We start from the raw sequence: 22,303 nt of genomic DNA, 5'->3' as shown, positions 1-22,303 counted from the left end.
ACAATAACAGCAGCATATATCAAATCTGCAAACAGTAAAGCTGTAACCAGTACATAGTCATTTGCATAATTTATTCATACCGCAGGGAACTGAAGTGTGGCTTGCTGAATGATGTTCACGCCTGATACAAATGCAGAAAATAAGTCATGAAAAATATTACTTTGTGGCTATTTGAGTCTTTGAGGCTGACTTTGTTTAAAGGATAGCAGAAACAGTGCCTGTCAAAGCAAAGGGCTTTTCACTTTTTCTCAAGAATAATCTGGGGAAGGAATTAAAACACTGCAGATATAAAGATGCAACAAATTGTCACAGAGTGAAAATATGAGCAATTAATCTGCAATTATCTGCAAAGATCTACACTTTAAGAGGTATGTTTTGTTTTACATATATTTATATTTGTTAATATTGATATATGTACATATTCTGGCCAACTGTATTTTCATTGATTTATATATATATATATATATATATATATATATATATATATATATATATATATATATATATACATATATATAATCGTTTACACATAGTAAATGTGTAATTGGTGCACATAGTGTGTAATTGGCATGAAATTTTAAGCATTGTCATCAGTGTCCTGCTGTGTGAGACTTTCTTCATCTAACTATTTGAAACAACATTTTATGATCTTGTATAGCTATATATACATACATAATATATTATTATTATACTTCATTTTTTCCTCATATTAACTAAGACAATAGTTTATTTGCACTTCTAGAAAAAAGTTGAAAGTTGATTAAAATCTTTAAAAACTCTGAAGAAATGCTGACTTGTCACAGCACCTAAAATACAAACTTTCCCTTGTACTTTCATGTACATTTTTAAAATAACATCCGTATGTTGGGAAACAATTTCAGACATGTTATTTTTCTGAGCTATAAAGTGCTTATTTTAGTGCTTTCTCTAAAAAATCCACTCATCACATTAGTGGTTTTATATGTTTTAAAGTTATGACAATTTTTGCACTAACAGTCAATTTAATTGTCTTTTCTTTTTCTTTTTTTCAACACAAAAATTTGAAATTGAGCCAGAAAATGAAATTAATGAGCCGGTTTGTTATGGTGTGGTGCGTTGCGGGCCGGGTTTGGTGGACCGCTCTGGGCCAGAAAGTCCAGGGCTACTTTTTAGTCCCAGTCCACCCCTGTGCCTACCTAATATAAGTGATGATAGGTATGGCCGCCAGAACAATGAGTAGGCTTTTGACATGGAATATTTTCAATCTACTAACACGATGCTGCAGCACCATTGAGTGAATTGTGTGTTGTTGTTTTTTTTTTAAGTGTACAGAGTTTCTCTCTAAATGCGTATGGAGCTGCGGGAGGAGGGAGCACAACTGATGCCACTGGCAAGACAGAAAGTCTGACTAAGCTGATCCACCAATCAGAACCTTCATTTTAGATGCGATTGAATATTTGTTAACCAATCATATTTTCCGTTTCAGTAAGGGGTGGGACATTTCCAGCATCTAATGCTGATGCACAAGCATCCCTGGAGTAACCATAATTTGCACTGTAAATTTATTTCCCTGCTAAACATAAATATATATATATATATATATATACATTTAAATTTAACTTATGTCATTAAACTTTTTGAAAATTCTCACAGATGCCGGACATGTCCCGTAATTATTACATCAAATATCTTTTTCTATTCTATTCTTTTTTTTTTTTTTTTTTGCCTTTTACTGCTGTCGGTGGTGCCTTTTTCTCATGATATCAAATAATTTTAATTTATATTTCTAAGTAGGAAAACAATTTGCACATGGGGGGCCAGGCTTCTGTCAGGGGGGCACTTACAATGGAAGTGAATGTGGCCTATAAATGCTCTTCTTTTAAAACTTGTGTATTATTTGAGCCGTAAAGTTGTTTAAATGGTCATTTTTACAGCCTTTTTAGGGTTTTAGGGTTTGTTGACATTACATCATCATTAGTAATGAGGTTAGTAAGAGATTTTATCACACTATCACTATTAAAAATTATTTTTAAACATATGTCCTTTATGTCTTGTGGTTATACTTTTGAAAAAGTAGGTATTTTAACATAAAAACAAAAACTGGCCCCCATTCACTTCCATTGTAAGTGGCTCACTGTAACCTCGATTTTTACTTTTTTTTAAAGAAAAGGAGGAACAAGTCAAAATAAATTTTTGTGATAATCAACATTATGCCATAAATGCTTTCGAATGAGCTTAACTTGTACTGAACCCGGAACATTCCTTTAATGCAGCTGTCAAAACTTCATGTGACTATGAGTATGATGCAAAAATGCCACAAGTTTGTCCAATATATATCAGAAGCTTCCTGAACAGACAGAGTTTACAAGTTTATCCCAACATAACTCTTAATTGAGGTATTATTAGCCTTTAAATGTTTCACTATAAGACTTAGCCCTTTTATTACTGTTGTCAAACAAAATGATATCTTTGGTTGTCCTTTCAGGTGCTTGCCAACTGACTTCTCTCATAGTCCATCCACCTGCTGATTAGTCTGTGCCTGATACCCACAGACCATCTCATGCATATTGAACACAAAAATGGAAAGAGCTTTGCACGTTCCAGTCTGATTGGCTGTTTTTTGTTTTTGTTTTTTTTTCAGTGGAAAAAAACAAAGTCGTGTTTACAAGGTACCCAGTTGTTACAATAAGCACTTCAGAGAAAGAACTAGTTGCTGGATTTTCCAAAGTTTTGCTAAGGTTTGTGGCATCACATTTTTAAAAGATATTCAGAGTTTAGATTTAGCCACATAGTAGCAAATAAATGAAATACCTTTATATTGTGTTTCACTTGTTTTCAGAGTTATTCTGAAATAATTGGTAGGCTATGTGTTACTTTTGGCTGGGAAGAAATTATGATCACAAAGCCTGCACAATTGTTTGACTAAATCTAAATTCATAATTGTTATCTGTACAAATGCTTTATATATTGGTCAGACAGCTCCTTAACTGGGCAGTCCTTAGTCAAAACAAGCTTGAATATGGACCAGACATACTGATAGTCAAAAGTCTGCTTCTGCGAGATCACCTATTGATGGCAAAAAACATGATCATTCACCTTGATAGTTATCTCTTTGGGAGTAATACTACAACTATGTAGACCATGAATTTTACGACAGTTTACGATTTAATAGTGTCGATTCAAAGCAGGATTCAAAATGGGGATTGGCAGAAGAGAAAATTGTTTAGTCTTGCTAATATTTCCTAAGGGGAGCAAGAAGTGTCATTGGGACATAGTGACTACTCGTCTGGGATCATGTAATCCCAGAGGCCACCGTTCTCTGTAAAGCATGAATTTATATTTAGGTGAATATTACTTGTTGCTTGTATTTCACAGATGATGGGTCAAGACATTATCTCCAGTTGTTGTGAAACTCTATGCAATTCATGTCATGTAAGTAAATGTATACACAGAGATATCAAAGACAGTATACCTGCCTAGACAAATCCTGAAGAATCTCTGTAGAAACTCTTCAGTGTTTTTGGGAAGTGGAAGTCTTGTCATCTCTGTGTATCATTTTGCTTGGCCCTGATACAACAATAAGCATGAAGTAGTGAGTAGCTGTGTGCAGTTGTGCCAATCAGCAGTCCCATTCATGACTGGCTTACCCTCGTAGCAGCGTCAGCTTTGGGATGAGTGCATTTTAACATTAGCTCAATCTGCAGCCTCAGGAAGAGACCATATTCTCCAAATCCATCTCTATGTTGAAGAGGCCCAGGATAAGAATGCAGACAGAATTTTGTGCCTCATTTACAATAGCCTGATTTGTTTGATTTAAATAATATCTATGTACATCTATGTATTTAGGTGCTGTTTGTGAATTTATAGGAGCTGGAACTTTTAATGTGTGTTACTGACACTGTAAAAAACAGAGATACATATGGGCTGGTGGGATTAGGGCATGCATGAAATGCTTGCAAAATATTCATCTTTCTTGTCAGTACCCGTCTTTTAGAGCTCCTTGTTCATTACCCACCTGACAATCTCTACTATTCTACTATTAATATTTTAATAGTAGAAGATTTCATAATAGTAGAATAGTAGAATATTTTATAAGTCAGCAGCAACTTTCTTGTTCATATTTCAATCTACCCAACCAGTTGCATGTTTATGTTAGAGAGAAAAGTAACTGACTGTTTTAAGTTAATTTGTATTCTTGTACATATTCATTGTTAATTATAAACAAATTATCATCAGCCTATACTGTATGCTAGGAGGCAAATTAAGAAAACATATTTTTTAATGATCATCATAGAGCCCCTGAAAAGGGGACAACCTAACATTGTAGGAAGAATGTGATCATTCCAGTTGGACAAGATGCAGTGGCAAATCAGGGTCACAGGGAAACATGTTGCTTCATGCTACAGTATATATTATTGTCTGTGTCTCGCTCTTTCCTTTGCTATGACCCTGCAAAGGCCTTTCTGACAAAATACTAGGGCAATGTTTAAGATTGACCACACAATCTTTACAGATCATAAATGGATTAGAAACAAAAAAACAAAAAAAAAAACAAAACAAAAACAAAAAAATTATTATTTTAAGGAAAAAGTATCCATCTTTCGGTAATAGTACCTTAGGGATATGCTAATGCTGCAAACCATTCCCTACATTATTCACTTTTGGTACAAATGTTTTGGTCACATTTTTAGACATTTTTTGCCCATTTGGAGTCTAATAAGCTTGATTTCATGACTATATCAAGCCTTTTTGTCTTATTTTCATCATTTATTTACTTTACTTTGTAGCATTCATACTGCCTGTACTTCTTTCTTTCTTCACATTTTCATCACTTTTTAACTGGTAAGTTATATCACTAATATTAAAAAAAATAAAATAAAATAAAATAAAAAATAAATACAAAGCCATTACAGCAGCCCTATATGTTCTTGTTATTTAAGAAAAACAAGTATGTTGACCATTTACAGTGGTACAAAGCTGGCAACTTTTTTTTTTTTTTATGTAAACAAATTTCATTTGAAATACACTGTGTTCCATAATGGTTAGAATAAATATTATTTGTCAAGTTATTTGTTTATTTATGTGATTGTTTAAACATTTTTTATTAAACAATTAAAGAAACATCCATTTATTTTCTGATTAAAGTATTGTTCCCATTTGAGATATTGAAATAAAAGCCTAGCATATACTCACTGTTATTATATGGAAGAACTTATTCTGAACCCTTTCTACTAAACATAGCCTAACTATGTTTATTTATTTCTGAAGAGAAGAAATATACAGTGCCATCCATTAGTTTTTGGACAGTGAGACACTTTTCATAATTTTGGCTCTGCACGCCACCTCAATGGATTTGAAATGAAGCAATCAATATGTCCGTCAGCTTTAATCTGAAGGGATATACATCTAAATTGTGAAAATGGTTAAGGAATTACAGCATTTTTTTTGATTTATACATAGACCCCACATTTTCAGGGGCTCAAAAATAATTAGACAATCGACTAAGAAGGTTCATGGCCAGGTGTGGACTGTTCTCAGGTTATTTCATTAAAAATAAAGCAGTTAAAAGATGGAATTTGCATTTGGAAGCTGCTGCTGTAAACACTCAATATGAGGTCCAAAGAGCTGTCAATGCAAGTAAAGATGGCCATCATTAGGCTGAAAAAACATATCCATCATAGAGATAGCAGAAACATTAGGAGTGGCCAAATCAACAATTTGGTACATTTTTAAAAAGAATGAACACACTACATGAGCTCAGCAACACCTAAAGGCATGAATCAAAATTGTGCTATACGCATAAATACAGTTATATTCCTTTAAACATTTAATAAGTCACTGCAATCATATCATTGGCAACTTACTGACTAATAATTGCAACTATCTCTTAAAATAACTAATGAGTAAGTGCATTAATATTATTGTTTTCCCCCCAGTTTGCTGTAAATCTATGTTAGGTGAAGTTGATTTGTAAACAACTATTTATCAATAATGAGATGGAGCAAAAATATGTTGAAGAAATGTACAGAAACCCTTTTTGGTAGTGCAATATTTAAAAAAAAATGTGTACATGTGTCTCACATGTACAGTAGACAACGAGGAAAAGAGAGAGTTCAAAGGTTATGTGGCTGGAAAACAGCACATTATTAGTTATTTCAAAAACTGCCCTTTTAATTTCAATAATGCAAATGTTGTAGTTCTCACTGAATAGCGACGAAATGACAAAAAATAATATGCTGCCAGCCTGTCACAGAGAAACAACAGAGGGCAACACCACACCACAGAGGGTTAGAGGGATAGTTATACCCAAAAATGAAAATGGTCTCATCATTTATGTACCCTCATGCCATTGCAGATGTGTTTTACTTTCTTCTGCAGAACACAAAATAAGATTTTTAGAAATAAATGGTGGCCAGAAATCTAAATATCCAAAATCACATTAAGCCAGCATAGAAGTATAATCCATAAAACTCCAGTCATTAAATCCATATCATCTGAAGCAATATGATAAGTGTGGGTGAGAAACAGATCAATATTTCAGCCACTTCCACATTCTTCTTCTTTTGTTTTTTGGTGATTCACATTCTTCTTGCAAATCGCCACCTACTGGTCAGGGCTGGTCATAGGTGGAGATTCATACTAAAAAGGACTTAAATATTGTTCTGTTTCTCAGCCACACATATCTTATCACTTTAGAAGACATGGATTAAACCACTGGAGTCATGTGGATTACTTTTATGCAGACTTTATGTGCTTTTTGGAGATTCAAAGTTCTGGTCACAATTCACTTGCATTGGAAGGACCTACAGAGCTAAGATATTTTTCTAAAAATCTTTATTTGTGTTCAGCCGAATAAATAAAGTCATACACATCTGAGATGGCATGAGGGTGAGTAAATTATGAGAGAATTTTCATTTTCGGGTGAACTATTCCTTTAACAGCGCGCGCGTCACCAGCGTGCACCGGAAGCGGATTGTCTAGAATGAAACGCAGTACATTTCAAGTTCATGTTGTCAAAAGTTTTCATCCGATGCTTTGTTTTCTGTATTGATCCACATCACATGCGCACAGTGCCATAATGGCACACCGATATCTGCATCTGTCAAGAAGCTGCAGGAACCTTCTCCGCGCTCTGCTGCCAAATGTCAGATCAACAAACCGTGTGCAAGCGGTAAATGTGCAGCTTTTTAGTCGCAGTTCTCTGGATCCTGCATCGGTCATGAACGCGTTACCCTCGTCATCAAACCAAAATTAATCAAAAATACGTCTGATCACGTGTGTCTTCTGTTTGACTTTCTCTGGTGTATATTACATTGTGATAAACAGGGGAGTTTGGTAGTAAACAAGGTTCGGCTTGTGTGACATTGCATTGGGTAACGCGGTTAGCTCTTGTTATGATACAGTGCTTCACATTAAACCTGTTACACAGTCAAATACAAACAAAGACAGCGTTTAAAAGATAATGTGCTGTTGCTGGATCGAAATGGCTTGTCTAATGTTTCACTTTTGTTGAATAATTATGTTTGCTAACGATAAGAAACTAAGTTAATGTGTCTTAAGGCTGCTTACTCTGCCTTGTTGACGCATACCCTATATACAAATACAGTTATAATTGTTATTCTTGGGATAAAGACCATTTGGGTCCTTACTGGCACTTCACTACTTTGTTTACTTAGAATCTCTTGAAATCAGGAGTTGCATAATTCCTTCTTGTCTAAAATCGACCAATGATGTAACAGCCATCTGAACAGCTCAGACACTTTATCATGTCTGTTTTTTCAGCTGTACTGATTAGCTCTTTTGATCAGCTTTATTTATTTGCTTTTGAAGGTTCAGGGAGTTGGACAAATTGTCCTAGACAGAAGATCTTTGCTCTCCCAGGTCTTGGGCGCCTACAGAAGATTAAGCTCCAAACCTCCCAAAGGTGTGAAAATCACAGAAATTCAAATATCCTTTTTAGTTTGTTGTTCTAGTCATTCCTTGGCTCTTCTGCTAATTCCATAAATGCTTGTATTGAAGGATTTGAAAAATACTTCCCAAATAGCAAGAATGGTGTTCCAAAAAACAGTGAGCCTAAGCCATCCAACGCAGAAGTCAAAGGTAATGTCTCTCATAAGTTCATTAATCACTTAGCTGAGCCATGTTTTATTCAGCATTGGCCTTATACATGGTTCCATTTTACATGGGATGCAAATCAGGCTGTTTTCTGTATCTGTTTTATCTCAGAGGCCAAACCAACCAATGCTCAGAAGTCCACTGGTGGTGGTGGTGGAGGAGGAAAAAGAGGGGGGAGGAAGGATGAATCCACCTGGTACAGCCGTCTCCAAAAGGTTAAACTCTAATTATTCTAAGTACTATAGATTATTATTGATTCTTAATTATTATTGAGGTTGCCCAGTAAGCACACATACGTCTCCGAGATGTCTTGTTTTAGATCTTTTCATCAGGAAAACATCACATTCTAAGCATCTTAAAAAGATCATATTTATAAACTTTCTAAATCATAAACATCTCAAAGACATCTGCTGAATGTTTTATTGACATCTGAGAGCAAACGTCTTATAGAGGTATTGCAGATGGGCAAACAATCTTAAAAATACATCTTCCAGATGTAAACACACAGATCAAATAGAAGTTTGGCTGATGTACATGTGCTCTCAGGGTGGTTACTACTGTTTTTACTGAACATGTGTATGATATTTACTTTAATTACTACTTCAAAATACTGTATAACTTTTTCTGTTAATCTTCTCCAATCCCAGCTTAATAAACAGCTACAACTAAAAGTAAGCCATTCACAGGTTAATTTTTTCAAAAACTGTAAGCACTGTATCTCTGTGGTGCTTTGAAAATTCCTCTGTTTGTTTAGAGTGACACGCTTAGACGCTTTGAATGCTAGCCTCAGTCACCGTTCGCTTTGATTGCATTTTTTCCATACATTGAAAGTGAAAATGTAACTGCAATTGAACATTCTACCTAACATGTCCTATAGTGTTCCACAAAAGAAAAAGGTCATACGAATCTGGAATGACATGAGGGTAAATAAAAGTAAATAATGGGAGAAATTTCATTTTTGGGTGAACTATCCCTTTAAATAGTTTCAAAAAGAGAGCTTAAAAACCAATTTGGCTTATCTGATTACCTTTCCTTCTTAATTGCATGTAATTTTTTCAGAATCAGAATGAGCTTTACTGCCAAGTATGCTTACACATACAAAGAATTTGTCTTGGTGACAGAAGCATCCAGTGCACAACAATACAAAAACAAGACAGAGATAATAAAAAAATAGAATAAAAATAAAAAGCTAATAGAAAATATAAGTACATATAGAAATACACAATAAGACAAAAAAAATAAATTATATATATATATATATATATATATATATATATATATATATACACACGTATGTACAAATACAAATCTGTTATATACAGATAGTGCAAGGGAATGTAATGGCTGAAGAGGTAGTATATGTTGGATAAATATAAATAGACTAAGCTGTGTATTGCACATAATGTTAAATATGGAGCGTAATATGCAGAGACAGCCATAAGTAAGCCATTCATAGGTTCATTTTCTCGAAAACTGTAAACACTGTTTCGGTTGCGCTATGAAAATTGCTCTGCTTGTTTTGAGAGACCCGCTTAGACCCACCCCAACAATGTTACTCAAACAGTGGTGTGAGTTGGGGGTAAAAAGCGGTTTTGAAAACAGTTTATTTTTGCAATTCCATTTGGTGGTGCTAGTTTCGCAGAAATTACATACTTAAGCTTTAAAGTTGTCTTTGCATATTAAGCTGGGATAGAAGAAAGTATTTTAACACTGAAAATGTTACATACTTCAGCTTTAATATTTTAAATATAAAAGTAAGAATATAGAAATATGAAGTTACACTTTTAAATATAAAACAAAATTATGAAATATATGCTCCATCATGACAACAAAGAAGTTTAAGGCTGCTCTGATGCTGCATTTCATTTACACAGAACCAAAGCAGCATCAGAACTGCCTTTGATAATCGGGGCTGAGGTGGGTCAGAGCAGGCATAATTTAGTCTGGCTTTTATATGGCTTTGCGTCTTTACACAGAATTTTGAGCAGGCACAGAGCAGCCTCAACTCGGCTGTGTAAAGACGCCTTTAATAACAACAATTCAAAGAGTGTGAGGTCTAGATATTAACATCATAAAAATGTGCCTCATTTGAACACTTATCCAAATTATTTTATGTGCTTCTGAATCACTGTTTCTCTGTCAATCTCATGCAGGGTGATGTTCCATGGGATGATAAAGAGTTTCGTATGTATTTCCTGTTTGGAGCGGCCTTCTGGACAGCTGTCACATATTATTTCTTCTTCCGAGATGGAGGAAGAGAGGTGACCTGGAAAGACTTTGTAAATGGTTACCTAACTAAAGGAGTGGTATGTATTTAGTTGGGGAAAAAAAATCAATATTTAATCAGTTTTCAGATCAGCAATTAATCAATGTTGTTTGATTTATTTTTTTTATCAGCAGCACTTAAACTTTGACCCATTAAGTCATATTTTATATCTTTTGTAGGTTGATAGATTGGAGGTTGTAAACAAGCGATATGTAAAAGTCATCTTTACTCCTGGTAAAACTCCAGTTGGCGGGGTGAGTTCTTGTGTCGTGTTTATTCTCATTATGCAGTCATTAGACAGCAATGATCATATAATCCAGATATTGGTAATATACACGCACTGAGCATTTTATTAGGAACACTATGGTCCTAATAAAGTGCCCAACATGGTCTTCTGCTGTTGTAGCTCATCAGCCTCAAGGTTCGACATGTTATGCATTCTGAGATGCTATTCTGCTCACTACAATTGTACAGAGCGGTTATCTGAGTTACCGTATCCTTTCTGTCAGCTCCAACCAGTATGGCCATTCTCCGTTGATCTTTCTCATCAACAAGGCATTTCCATCCGTAGAACTGCCGCTCACTGGATGTTATTTGTTTTTGGCACCATTCTGAGTAAACAGTAGAGACTGTTGTGCGTGAAAATACCAGAAGATCAGCAGTTACAGAAATACTCATACCAGCCCATCTGGCACCAACAATCATGCCACAGTCAAAATCACTGAGATCACATTTTCCCCCACTCTGATGGTTGATGTGAACATTAACTGAAGCTCCTGACCCGTATGTGCATAATTTTATGCATTGTACTGCTGCCAAACAATTGGCTGATTAGATAATCGCATGAATAATTAGGTGTACAGGTGTTCCTAGTAAAGTGCTAAGTGAGTTTCTGTAAACCATATAATTATATAACATTAACCAGCACAAACAGTCATCCTGACATATGGACCCCGTTTACACCTGGTATTTAGATACATTTCCGATCACATGTGGTCAGGCGAGACGCATCGCTGTTTCCACCTGGTATTACCGTAAATCTCAAATGCTGCATCTGTGACCATTGTGTTTGGATTTCGAGGAGAGGTTCTCTGATTTCATGATGGCATACATCAATCACTATGTCAGTGTGTTACTGCATGATAATAAACCACATAAAAGAAAGCATGAATAAAACTGGTGATGTTTCTCTCATAAAATTAAAATTAAATTAAGCACAAATGCAACATTTCGAGCAGAATTATCTGTTGTTTTAATGGAGTACCTGTATTAACATGAGCTTCAGGTGTGTATGCTAGTCATCTGTGTCTCTGCATGTTGATATCAGACACTCTGAAGAAGATCAGTGCAGTTCTTGTGCTATTATATGTATTCGCTTTTTCAGATTTTCAGATCGGACAGTTACTTCCTTTTAAGGCAGCATGTAAATGGCAAAGTTTAAACTCTTAAATTAGCATAGTGGTTGATTTACAGGTGAGAGGTGGAGCTTCGCTGCAATTAGGATGGGACACATTAGGACGGATTAGTGTTTACACCTGAAATGCGATGTGGTCACATGCATTTTTGACTATCTCCATATGTGTGATCTGATCACAAAACGTTTGGATTCCGTTTACACCTGTATTTAGCATCACCCAAAATGCATCTTAATACCAGGTATAAACGGGATCATGGATATATTTATCTTCTTTCTAAAGGCTGCACACAATAAAGACACACGGTGAACTGGAAACTTAGATCTTGCATAGATTCATGAATGTAATGTAAAATCTTCTCTTCAAACAGCAATATGTGTGGTTCAACATTGGCAGCGTGGACACATTTGAGCGGAACCTGGAGACTGCCCAGTTAGAACTTGGTATTGAAGGAGAGAATAGACTGCCAGTTGTCTATGCCACAGAGAGTGATGGGTGAGATATGGAGTTAAAATTGCAATTATACATCTAGTTTAAAAGTGAAGTGTGTTATTTTTTCCTATGTTAAAATACTTACTCTTCTCCCATTTTAATATGCAGAGACAAGTATAAGTAATATATTCGTAGGTTGATTGTAAACACTTGCTGGCTCTGTTGCACTTTCAAAACATTGCTCCGTTTTTGAATATCCTGAGCAGCCCGACTTAGGCCGGGCATACACGATGCGAGTTCTGGGAGGTCTTGAGCTCCTGCACACGTTACAAATCAGTTTACCTAATAATCGTGCAGACGCAGTGACAATCACATTTGAAAACAAATAGCTTGCGATGAAGAAATAAAAAAAGCCGGTTTTGGCGAAGGATTTGGTTGAAGAGTAGGGAACAGTATGGCTTTTCTTTTCTTCAGAAACAACTCAAGGTGAGTGTATTTCTTTCTGTTCATGCTAAAGGGCTTCCCGGTAACCTAGTGTAGAATGAATGACATAGGAAAAGCAGAGCGCACAATCGTAACACGGCTATTTTCTCCAAATGTGGTGCAGAAATTACCCACTTCACCTTTAATTTTGGTTTAGGTATCATAGATTAAATTTGAACCAGAGTTTTAAATGCTGTCCAATTTCTCCTTTCATTATCAGGTCGTTCCTCCTTAGCATGTTTCCCACCGTACTGATCATTGGGTTCTTGCTGTTCATGCTGAGAAGAGGGCCAGCTGGGGCAGGGAGACCAGGGAGGGGCATGGGTGGACTCTTCAGTGTCAGTGAAACCACCGCCAAAGTGCTACGAGATGAGATTGACGTCAAGTTCAAGGATGTGGCAGGCTGTGAGGAGGCGAAGTTGGAGATCATGGAGTTTGTTAACTTTCTTAAGAACCCAAAGCAGTACCAGGATTTGGGTGCCAAGATTCCAAAGGTATTACATGGCTTTACTGCTCTTGCATAAAATTGCATAAGCTGGCTGGTAATGTGTGAAAATAGCAGTAGTGAATGTTAACTCGAACTTAAACAAAATATTTTTGGTTTTTTAGGGGGCTATTCTGACAGGACCCCCAGGCACAGGAAAGACTTTACTAGCCAAGGCCACTGCAGGGGAGGCCAATGTCCCCTTCATCACTGTCAATGGTTCAGAATTCTTAGAGATGTTTGTCGGGGTCGGGCCAGCCAGGGTAGGTACACTGTCGGCAGCATAATGGTAGCTAAATAATCTTTACATCACAGTCTGACTAAAATGCTCCCTTTTTTGGTAGGTTCGGGATCTCTTTGTTTTAGCCCGGAAGAATGCCCCATGCATTCTCTTCATAGATGAGATTGATGCAGTAGGGCGAAAGAGAGGCAGGGGCAACTTTGGTGGGCAGAGTGAACAAGAGAACACACTCAACCAGTTACTAGTCGAGATGGATGGTTTGTATCTTACAAAGTATACATGATAAAGTGACACTTTAATTTAAAAAGTTCTTGTATGTTGTATTTTCTTAGGGTTATAATACTGGAATGTTTTCTGTGAGCATTTTTATTGGTTCCAAACCAAACAGTCTAGACCTTTGTGTTAGAATCATAGCAATGTTTGTTATGTTAGTTAATAACAGATCATTGAAACTGATGTGGTGTAATTAGATATGCAACTTATAGTGTCATTTTTTTCCTCCCTTGTAGGATTTAACACTGCTACTAATGTTGTGGTGCTAGCAGGCACCAACAGACCAGACATTCTAGATCCAGCTTTGATGAGGCCCGGTCGGTTTGATAGACAGATATACATTGGTAAGTGTTCTATATCATACATTTTATCATTTTGGATTTGAAAATGTTTCAGTAGTTTATTATAGATTTCACATGTTTGTCCTTTAATTACTCTAAAAATGTATTAAAAGCCATTTTTCCTCATTAGGAGGAAAACATTACCCTCAAACAAAAAGAATCCCTTTTATTAAGTATTTTGTTGTACAATGCTCAACAATTTCAGGGCCACCAGATATCAAAGGTAGAGCCTCTATATTTAAAGTACATTTGAGACCACTGAAGCTGGATGAAGATTTGGACAAAGAAGCTCTGGCAAGGAAAATGGCTGCCTTAACACCTGGTTTTACAGGCAAGCAAAGCCTTTTTTTATGAACTAAGGCTTAAAAAGTGGTAAACGAGATGTAAACTGAATGTCACTACTTACTGATTTTTCACTAACAGGTGCGGACATTGCTAACGTGTGCAACGAGGCTGCGCTAATTGCAGCCCGCCACCTTTCTGATGCCATCAACCAAAAACATTTTGAGCAAGCTATCGAAAGAGTAATTGGAGGTAATTGAAGAATATGTCATTTCAAAATCTCACTTAAAGGGCTGGTTCCATGGAACACAAAAGGAGATGTAAGTCACCATTCACTGCCATTGTATGGAAAAAAATGCAATGAAAGTGAATGGCGACTTAGTCTAACATTCTGCATAAAGGTGCGGTCACAATTACCTTTGCACGGTGAAATTGCGTGGATGAAGAAGGCGTGGACGGATGTTAAGCGCTTGTGAAACCAGCAAAAAACTAATTGTCAAACAGCCTCTTTTTAATGCTGCACTTTATACTCTGGGAGATTGAAGTTAAAAAGAAACTCACTGCAAAATGTTATCCTTGTCCATTGTGAATATTCAGTGTAGCTGTGTATGAAGCATAGCCCACACAGAGGTCACTGCCAAACCAAGCAACTTCCTATTGGTCAGTGCGTCGAATTCGCCTGTCGAAGTTCACCAAACTTGAACTCCATGCGAAATCTGCGAGGGGAAATTCTCCGCCACTGGAAGTCCATCACGGCAAATTCACTTTCGTGAGGATTCCCATTGAGAGCAATGTATTTCGCCCGCGGAATTTCTCTGTGTGAAGGTAAATGTGACTGCGCCTTAACATCTCCTTTTGTTTTCCATGGAAGCAATCACTTTTGATTCGTTCATTTTTGGGTGAACTATCCCTTTGAGGTTTTTGTTTTAAACATTTTCAAAGTAAATTGTGTCATTTATACAGTATATTTTAGCACATGCAAAATATTAGTGTGAAAGCATAGATATTTACAAGTTCCCTGCATGTCTAGGTCTTGAGAAGAAGACTCAGGTGCTGCAGCCAGAGGAGAAAAAGACGGTGGCTTACCATGAGGCTGGTCACGCTGTAGCTGGCTGGTTCCTTGAGCATGCTGACCCCCTGCTTAAAGTAAAACTCTCACTCATCTTGACTTTTAATACATTCTATTACCTTTCTGCACTAGTGCTCAGTGTAAATTGCTGTTTTTTCTGCCTCTCAGTGTACTCAGCCATTCATTGGTCATTTCAGGTGTCCATCATCCCGCGTGGGAAGGGATTAGGCTATGCCCAGTATTTGCCTAAAGAGCAGTATCTATACACCAAGGAGCAGCTGTTGGACAGGATGTGTATGATGCTGGGTGGGCGTGTCTCAGAGGAGATCTTTTTTGGCCGCATTACCACTGGGGCTCAGGATGACTTGAAGAAGGTGACACAGAGTGCCTATGCACAGGTGGGTCACACATTATTCTGACCTGATTTGTTGCCAGTTTGGAAAGTATTATTGGTTGCACATGCGTAGAAACATAGATTTCTGACTCTTTGATTGCCGATTGTGATGATTTGTTAGTGTAAGATCACTTTAAGGCAGGGGTTGCCAACCTTTTTTGAACTATGGATCCCACACCCAGACTCTCAGCCAACCCAGGGAATCCCGACAGTACCTTCTAGGAAGCTAAGAAGGCCATGGACCCCCTGTTGAAAACTCTTGCCTCATGGTAATAATTTGTTACTATTCTGTATACAGATTGTGCAGTTTGGCATGAATGAAAAGGTGGGGCAGGTGTCATTTGACCTGCCGCGGCAAGGAGAGATGGTTCTAGAGAAGCCTTACAGTGAGGCCACAGCATGCCTCATTGACTCAGAGGTCCGGAATCTCATCACCACAGCTTATGAACGTACAAAGCAACTCCTGTCTGAGAAGAAGGCTGATGTGGAGAAGGTATGGCAGGGCAGTGAATTATTTACCAAGCAGGATCAATGGCTGAAGACTGCACTAACTTGAGCCAGCATGCCCACAAGAGCAGTTTTACACACATTATACATTGATTTGTTCAACACCAGGGAAGGGAATTGTAAGGAGTTCAACGCTTCTGTTTCTGATTCCTCATAAGGAATAGATTCCTAACTATGTGTTATATAAAAATTTTTATTGGCAATATATTTTGATGTTTTTATGTTTCAGTTCAAGTATCATTTACAAATAATATTTTAAAAAAAACTCTGCTCCGAATGTGCAGATCTTTAACTACACATTGTTACTGATTTAAAGGGATGGTTCACCCAAAAATAAAAATTCTCTCATCATTTACTCACCCTCATGCCATCCCAGATGTGTATGGCTAAACACAAAGTTTTTTAGAAGAATATCTCAGCTCTGTTGATCCTTACAATGCAAGTGAATGGTGACCAGACCTTTGAAGCCCCAAAACTCGCATATAGGTCAAATAAAATTAATCCATAAAACTCCAGTGGTTCAATCCATATAGTCAGAAGCAATATGATAGGTTTGGGTTAGAAACAGATCAATATTTAAGTCCTTTTATTACCATAAATCTCCACTTTCACTTGTACTATAAAACCCCAATTTCACTTCAAAGTGAAAGTGGAGATTTATGGTAAAAAAGGACTTAAATATTGTTCTGTTTCTCAACCACACCTGTCATATCGATTCTGAAGACATAGATTCTTATGGATTACTTTTCTGCTGCCTTTATGGGATCTTTGGAGCTTCAAAGGTCTGGTCACCATTCACTTGCATTGTATGGACCAACAGAGCCGAGATATTCTTCTAAAAAATCTTTGTGTTCTGCAGAAAAATGAAAGTCACACACATCTGGGATGGCATGGGGGTGAGTAAATGATGAAAGAATTTTTATTTTTGGGTGAACTATCCCTTTAAGTCTCACGAGCCTCCAGTACACACAACACAGAAACAGTTCTCGGTTCATTTTGAGTTGGAGATGACGAATGGTATGACTTCAGTGTAAGTCAAGAAACCCTCTGACCGATTCAGTCAATCAGGAGAGTGAGTGTGTTTTTGACCGATTCAGACCGATAAGGCTGAGATACAAGGCTAATTTTTTAATCCGAAAAATAAAAAGCACCACTAATCATTCTATTATAAATCAGACTACACTGTTGCACTGTGCGTTTCTTGTGGCATGCGACCAGCAAGGACAATGCAATTGCAAGATGTGCTATCAAATTATTGCCTTATTTTGTATTACTTCACATCGCCCGATCTTTCGTTATCATTGCATTCAATTGAAGGGATGGTTCTTTCTTCTGTTGAACACAAACAATTACTTTTATGCTACCTATGTGAGTTTTGGAGCTTCAGAAATTTGGCACCCATTCACTTGAATTGTATGGACCTATAGAGCTGAAATATTCTTCTAAAAATCTTCAATTGTGTTCAGCTGAAGAAAGAAAGTCAAGCACATCTGGGATGGTATGAGGGTGAGTAAATGATGAGACAATTTTAATTTTTGGGTAAACTATCCCTTTAAGGCAGCAGGTTCACAATACTTGCTTAGCTGTGAGACACGGTCAGAGTATTTTAGAACCGTTAAAGGAACCAAACATCATGAAAAACACTCGGTTCCAGTATTTTTTAAGCTTCCATTTTTTTCTCAATCATTTTAATTAATTATGTAAAGTAAACAAGGCTGAAATATGTCTTTTCAGTAACTGCTCTCTGTTCTCCACTAGGTGGCACTACGTCTACTGGAGAAGGAGGTGCTGGATAAGAACGATATGGTTGAGCTCCTGGGCCGAAGGCCATTTGCTGAGAAGTCTACTTATGAAGAGTTTGTGGAGGGAACGGGGAGCATGGAAGAGGACACCTCACTGCCGGAGGGCCTGAAGGACTGGAACAAGGAGCGCAGCAACGAGAAGGAGGAGAGCACAGAGGAACAGGTGGCTCGACAAATCACTGGTGGTATGCCCTTCTAAGGACACCCTTTTCACCATGACCCCTTAGGGCCCTGGAGGGTCAGAGCACTTATTTATGAGATGGGAAATATTGTTAATGATGCTGCCCCAGTCAGCCGCACACTGAGACAAGTACATAGTTTTTCAGGAGAGGTCTGATTGGAGGGCTCTTACTCAGCAGTAAGCATTGGACTTATATTGTGAAATTACAAGGTTCTCCATTGATTGTATAGTAGGGTGTTTATCAAATATAAACAGTCTAAAATCTTGTATTTGCAAAAGTGTATTGTTTTTCAGCAAAGCTGAAAGTATAAAATCTAGTTTTTGAAAAGGATCCAAAAATCTTCAGTTGAAGGTGAAGTGTTTTTATGTTACACATCAGTGCTTTGCTTTAAATCAGTTATAAATCAAGGCAAAAGCACTGAGCTTTCTAGTCATTTCAATTTAACCTATCAATGACCAAGAAGACGTACAAATCCTGTAAATTTGATTCCTATTTCAAAAGATTGAAATTTCACAAAGACAGTTGTGTGACCTTTTGCAAGGCGCCTGTTTGCAGTGCTGCTTGCTCACTGGCTATCTGAAAGACTGAAATGTACCATCATGAATGTTATGGATTGTGCACAAAGTCTCCCATGTTAACTGACATATTCTCTTCTCTCACACATTTGCACTGCTTTGGTTTTTGATCACATGCCCTCCGAGTGAAGGGCCAAGCAGTTTTTGATGCATTTCTCTCAATGTGGATCATTTATGGCCCAGGCAACTGCTGGCCACTGTCCACTGACCAGCTCTTAACCTGACTGATTAAACTATAGCTTGATTAAAAATAGTAATTTGCAGACTACACAAATCACTTGGTAATGAAATGAGATGTTCACAAATCCAGCAGCAGGCAGTAGTTCATGATGATAATGCTAATGGAGATGTGTGATTTTGAAGGTATGTGAATTCAATATTTACTCTACAATACAAATGCTTTTATTGTGTCATACTGCAAGCTTTGGGGTTAAAAACAGAGCACATCGATATAAAATGCTTGTCCTTTTGTGACTTAAGCAGATTTTGCTTGATATCACATGTAAATATGTATTTTGTTCTGTGAAGGTTTTGAATGCATGATAAAACCTAAATAAATGTACAGAAACTTTGAATTAATTCTCTATAGTTATTGATACTTGTATTGGAGATACACAAAAAAGTGCACCCAAAAATGAACTTTTGGTTATTTACTCACCCTCATGTCGTTCCAAACCCATATAACACAAAAGTCAGAATGTCACCATTCATTTTCATTGTATGGGATTAAATGAAAATGAATTGGTGACTGACACTAACATTTGACCTTACATCTCCTTGTGTGTTCCACAGAAGAAAAAATACAGACCTGGAACAACAAGAGGGTGAGTAAAGTATTATAGAGTTTTTATTTTTTGAAAGAACTATCCCTTTAAAAATATATAATTATCTTTGTTTTCATCTGTTGCTGGCAACAAATATGGATGTTTTTCTGTAGCAGTGTCCTCGTGGGAATTTCATAACTTGCTAAAAGAAAATCACAGACCTAAAATTGTATTCACGCGAGTGTTCGTGATGGATTTGTGATGATCGCTGACAAATACACTGCAACCCACTTTAATGGCGTAATGTTTGCTGTGGCGCTCTGATTAAACAGCAGTATGAATCAGCCGCTCGCCTGATGGGGAGGATGTCCACATTTAGACTAGGCAAACATGAAGAGGCTTCCCTCACTGTCTCCTCTGATTCAGCACTAAATACAAGTGATTCCCACACTGTGACATCACATGCATAGATTACTAGCTCACTTTGGGAAAGTGGATATTGTTGGTGAAAGTGATAGCTTGAAAAGTTCAGCCTATAAAAGTCAAAGAAGCATTATTGTTTTAGACAATGTTCTTTGTCCGTAGGTGAGGGGCTAGCTGGATGATACCAGAATATTTCCACTATTTGCAATGGAATAAATAGACCCCACTTGTGCCATTTCCTGTTCAAGTAGGATCAGCTTCCTTAAAGGTGTTTAATTTTTTTGATGTTAACATACCTTCAGAGAGACCATAAGTAAGCCATTTGTAGACTGATTCCCCCCAAAAGTGTAATTCGGTAGCTCAGTGGCACTATCTGTTTGTTTGGGCATCCTGACCAGTCCAACATCGCAACATTGTTTCAACAAATGGCGTGAGTTTGGGGTGGGACAGCCCTTTTTGCACGACCAATGGAAGACAGGGGGAGTGTTCAGAAAACCTTTTTGAAAGCAATAATTATTTTCTTAGATTCTGTTTGGTTTTGCTAGTGGCACGGAAATTAAATACTTCAAATTTAAGCTTACTGGGATGCATTGTTGTGGGTGTTTTTGTCCAAGGTCATTGGTGCTTAGCTGTATGTGCTAACTACCCTGTACAGTTAATGATATCAAAGGCAGTTTGTTTTTTGTAATAAGTTTCCAAGGACTTAAGGAAGTTTGAGGAAAATTTACTGTTACTCATTTTGTACTTGGCATAGAAGATCTCGGGGCACATGTTAGAACTTGATTGCTTGAAGACATGCAGAGGCAGTTGGCAGTAAAAGTTGCAAGCATGACTTCAGATGATTCATTGGCGATGATCTGTGTCTGGTGGAGCAGGTAGAGTGATGAAGAGAAATAGCGAGGGATCCCGCCTACCTACCATAGTGTCACTCCGAAGGGCCTGATTCATAGAGAAGTGTACTCTAGTAGTGGGTGAGGACTATCCTGCCAAAACTCACAACAACTCCTTACAACCTCTTACATCATCACACTCACAGCTATGACACTGTACCATAACATGAGCAAAAAATAAATACTATCACAATACTAAAAGAATGTAGATCTTGCACAGAGACTTGAAACCAAGCCATTTTTAGCAAATTCCAGAGAATACTTCCCATACATTTTGTTCTTCATTGCAGATGTGGAATTTGAGCTCAGAGGAAAAACAAAAATGGCATTTGGGTTTAATTAAAAGGATCGGGAGCCATGTATACCAGAGAGAATGAGATAAAATGAAAGAATCATTTATATTTAAGAGATTGTAAAGGTTGTATTTGTTAAAATTAGTTAACTACATTAGTTAATATGAACTAACAATGTGTAATACTTTTACAGCTCTTATTAATCTTGGTTAATGTTTATTCAATATATTAATACATGTTAACAATGAAATTAGTTAATGCATTATGACAGTTATTGTTGATTGTTAGACATGAACTAACAATGAACAACTGTAAATTTATAAATTAACATTAACCACAAATGAGGAATAGAGTTTAATTAACAGCTTCAGTATTACTGCTAATCACAGCTGAGAGTCTCGACAGATGAATTTATCAAACATGCTCAGGGCACCTGCCCGATAAAAGTTTCCAAATTGGGAGATGATGTAAACCTTCAGCATGGCAGAGGAGAGAATGCTTTCTGTGTTTTTGGTGTCAAAATAAGAGTTCCACAAGAAATAAACAAGAATGAAACTGGTGTCCTCCATGTTTTCTCTCAAACAACAAAACATTTGAACGTGAGTGAAATACTCGTAGGTTAATTCCGGTAGCACATATGGCAGCATCACTCCATGATTGGAGCGGATTACTATCACACTATAGCTGAGGAATAGAGTTAAACTATCAGCTCCAGCATGTTCATCACTGCAAGGTAATCACACACTCAGAGTCTCTCTCTCTCTCTCACACAAACACACACACACACACACACACACACACACGCACGCGCACACACACACACATACTTGCTTTTCCAGTAACTTGTTAGAAACAGCCCAAGCTGTCATTACTAGCTCTAAAGTGTGGTTTTCATATTAGTAACGGAGGCTTGTGTGCATCTTTCGAACTAGCAACGGCAGATCTTGTGACGTAAGAAATAGGGTTGGGAACCGAGAACTGGCTCTTGTACAGAACCGGTTCCACGCTTTACAAAATAGCAAAATCGTATGATCTGCATGATGATTCCCCTGCGTGAATTTTCCGCCAATGCAGATGAAACACTGTACTAAAA

The 22,303-nt window shown here is 37.2% G+C and overlaps 1 protein-coding gene across 1 annotated transcript; it reads left to right on the top strand.

The window, feature by feature from the left end:
- Window positions 1-6,937: 6,937 nt before the first annotated feature.
- Window positions 6,938-19,415, top strand: LOC127442573 (AFG3-like protein 2). The gene is made up of 17 exons (XM_051700709.1): window positions 6,938-7,150; window positions 7,810-7,903; window positions 7,999-8,079; window positions 8,206-8,309; window positions 10,248-10,400; window positions 10,540-10,614; window positions 12,146-12,270; window positions 12,911-13,184; window positions 13,300-13,437; window positions 13,519-13,672; window positions 13,925-14,032; window positions 14,235-14,360; window positions 14,453-14,563; window positions 15,342-15,457; window positions 15,578-15,778; window positions 16,073-16,267; window positions 18,040-19,415. Exons 1-17 carry the CDS (start codon window positions 7,058-7,060, stop codon window positions 18,280-18,282), a joined length of 2,391 nt encoding a protein of 796 aa, XP_051556669.1. The 5' UTR covers window positions 6,938-7,057; the 3' UTR covers window positions 18,283-19,415.
- Window positions 19,416-22,303: the final 2,888 nt, after the last annotated feature.

This window comes from Myxocyprinus asiaticus, chromosome 6, assembly GCF_019703515.2.
Source record: "Myxocyprinus asiaticus isolate MX2 ecotype Aquarium Trade chromosome 6, UBuf_Myxa_2, whole genome shotgun sequence".
NCBI lineage: Eukaryota > Metazoa > Chordata > Actinopteri > Cypriniformes > Catostomidae > Myxocyprinus > Myxocyprinus asiaticus.
This window is presented reverse-complemented; position numbering and strand designations above follow the sequence as displayed.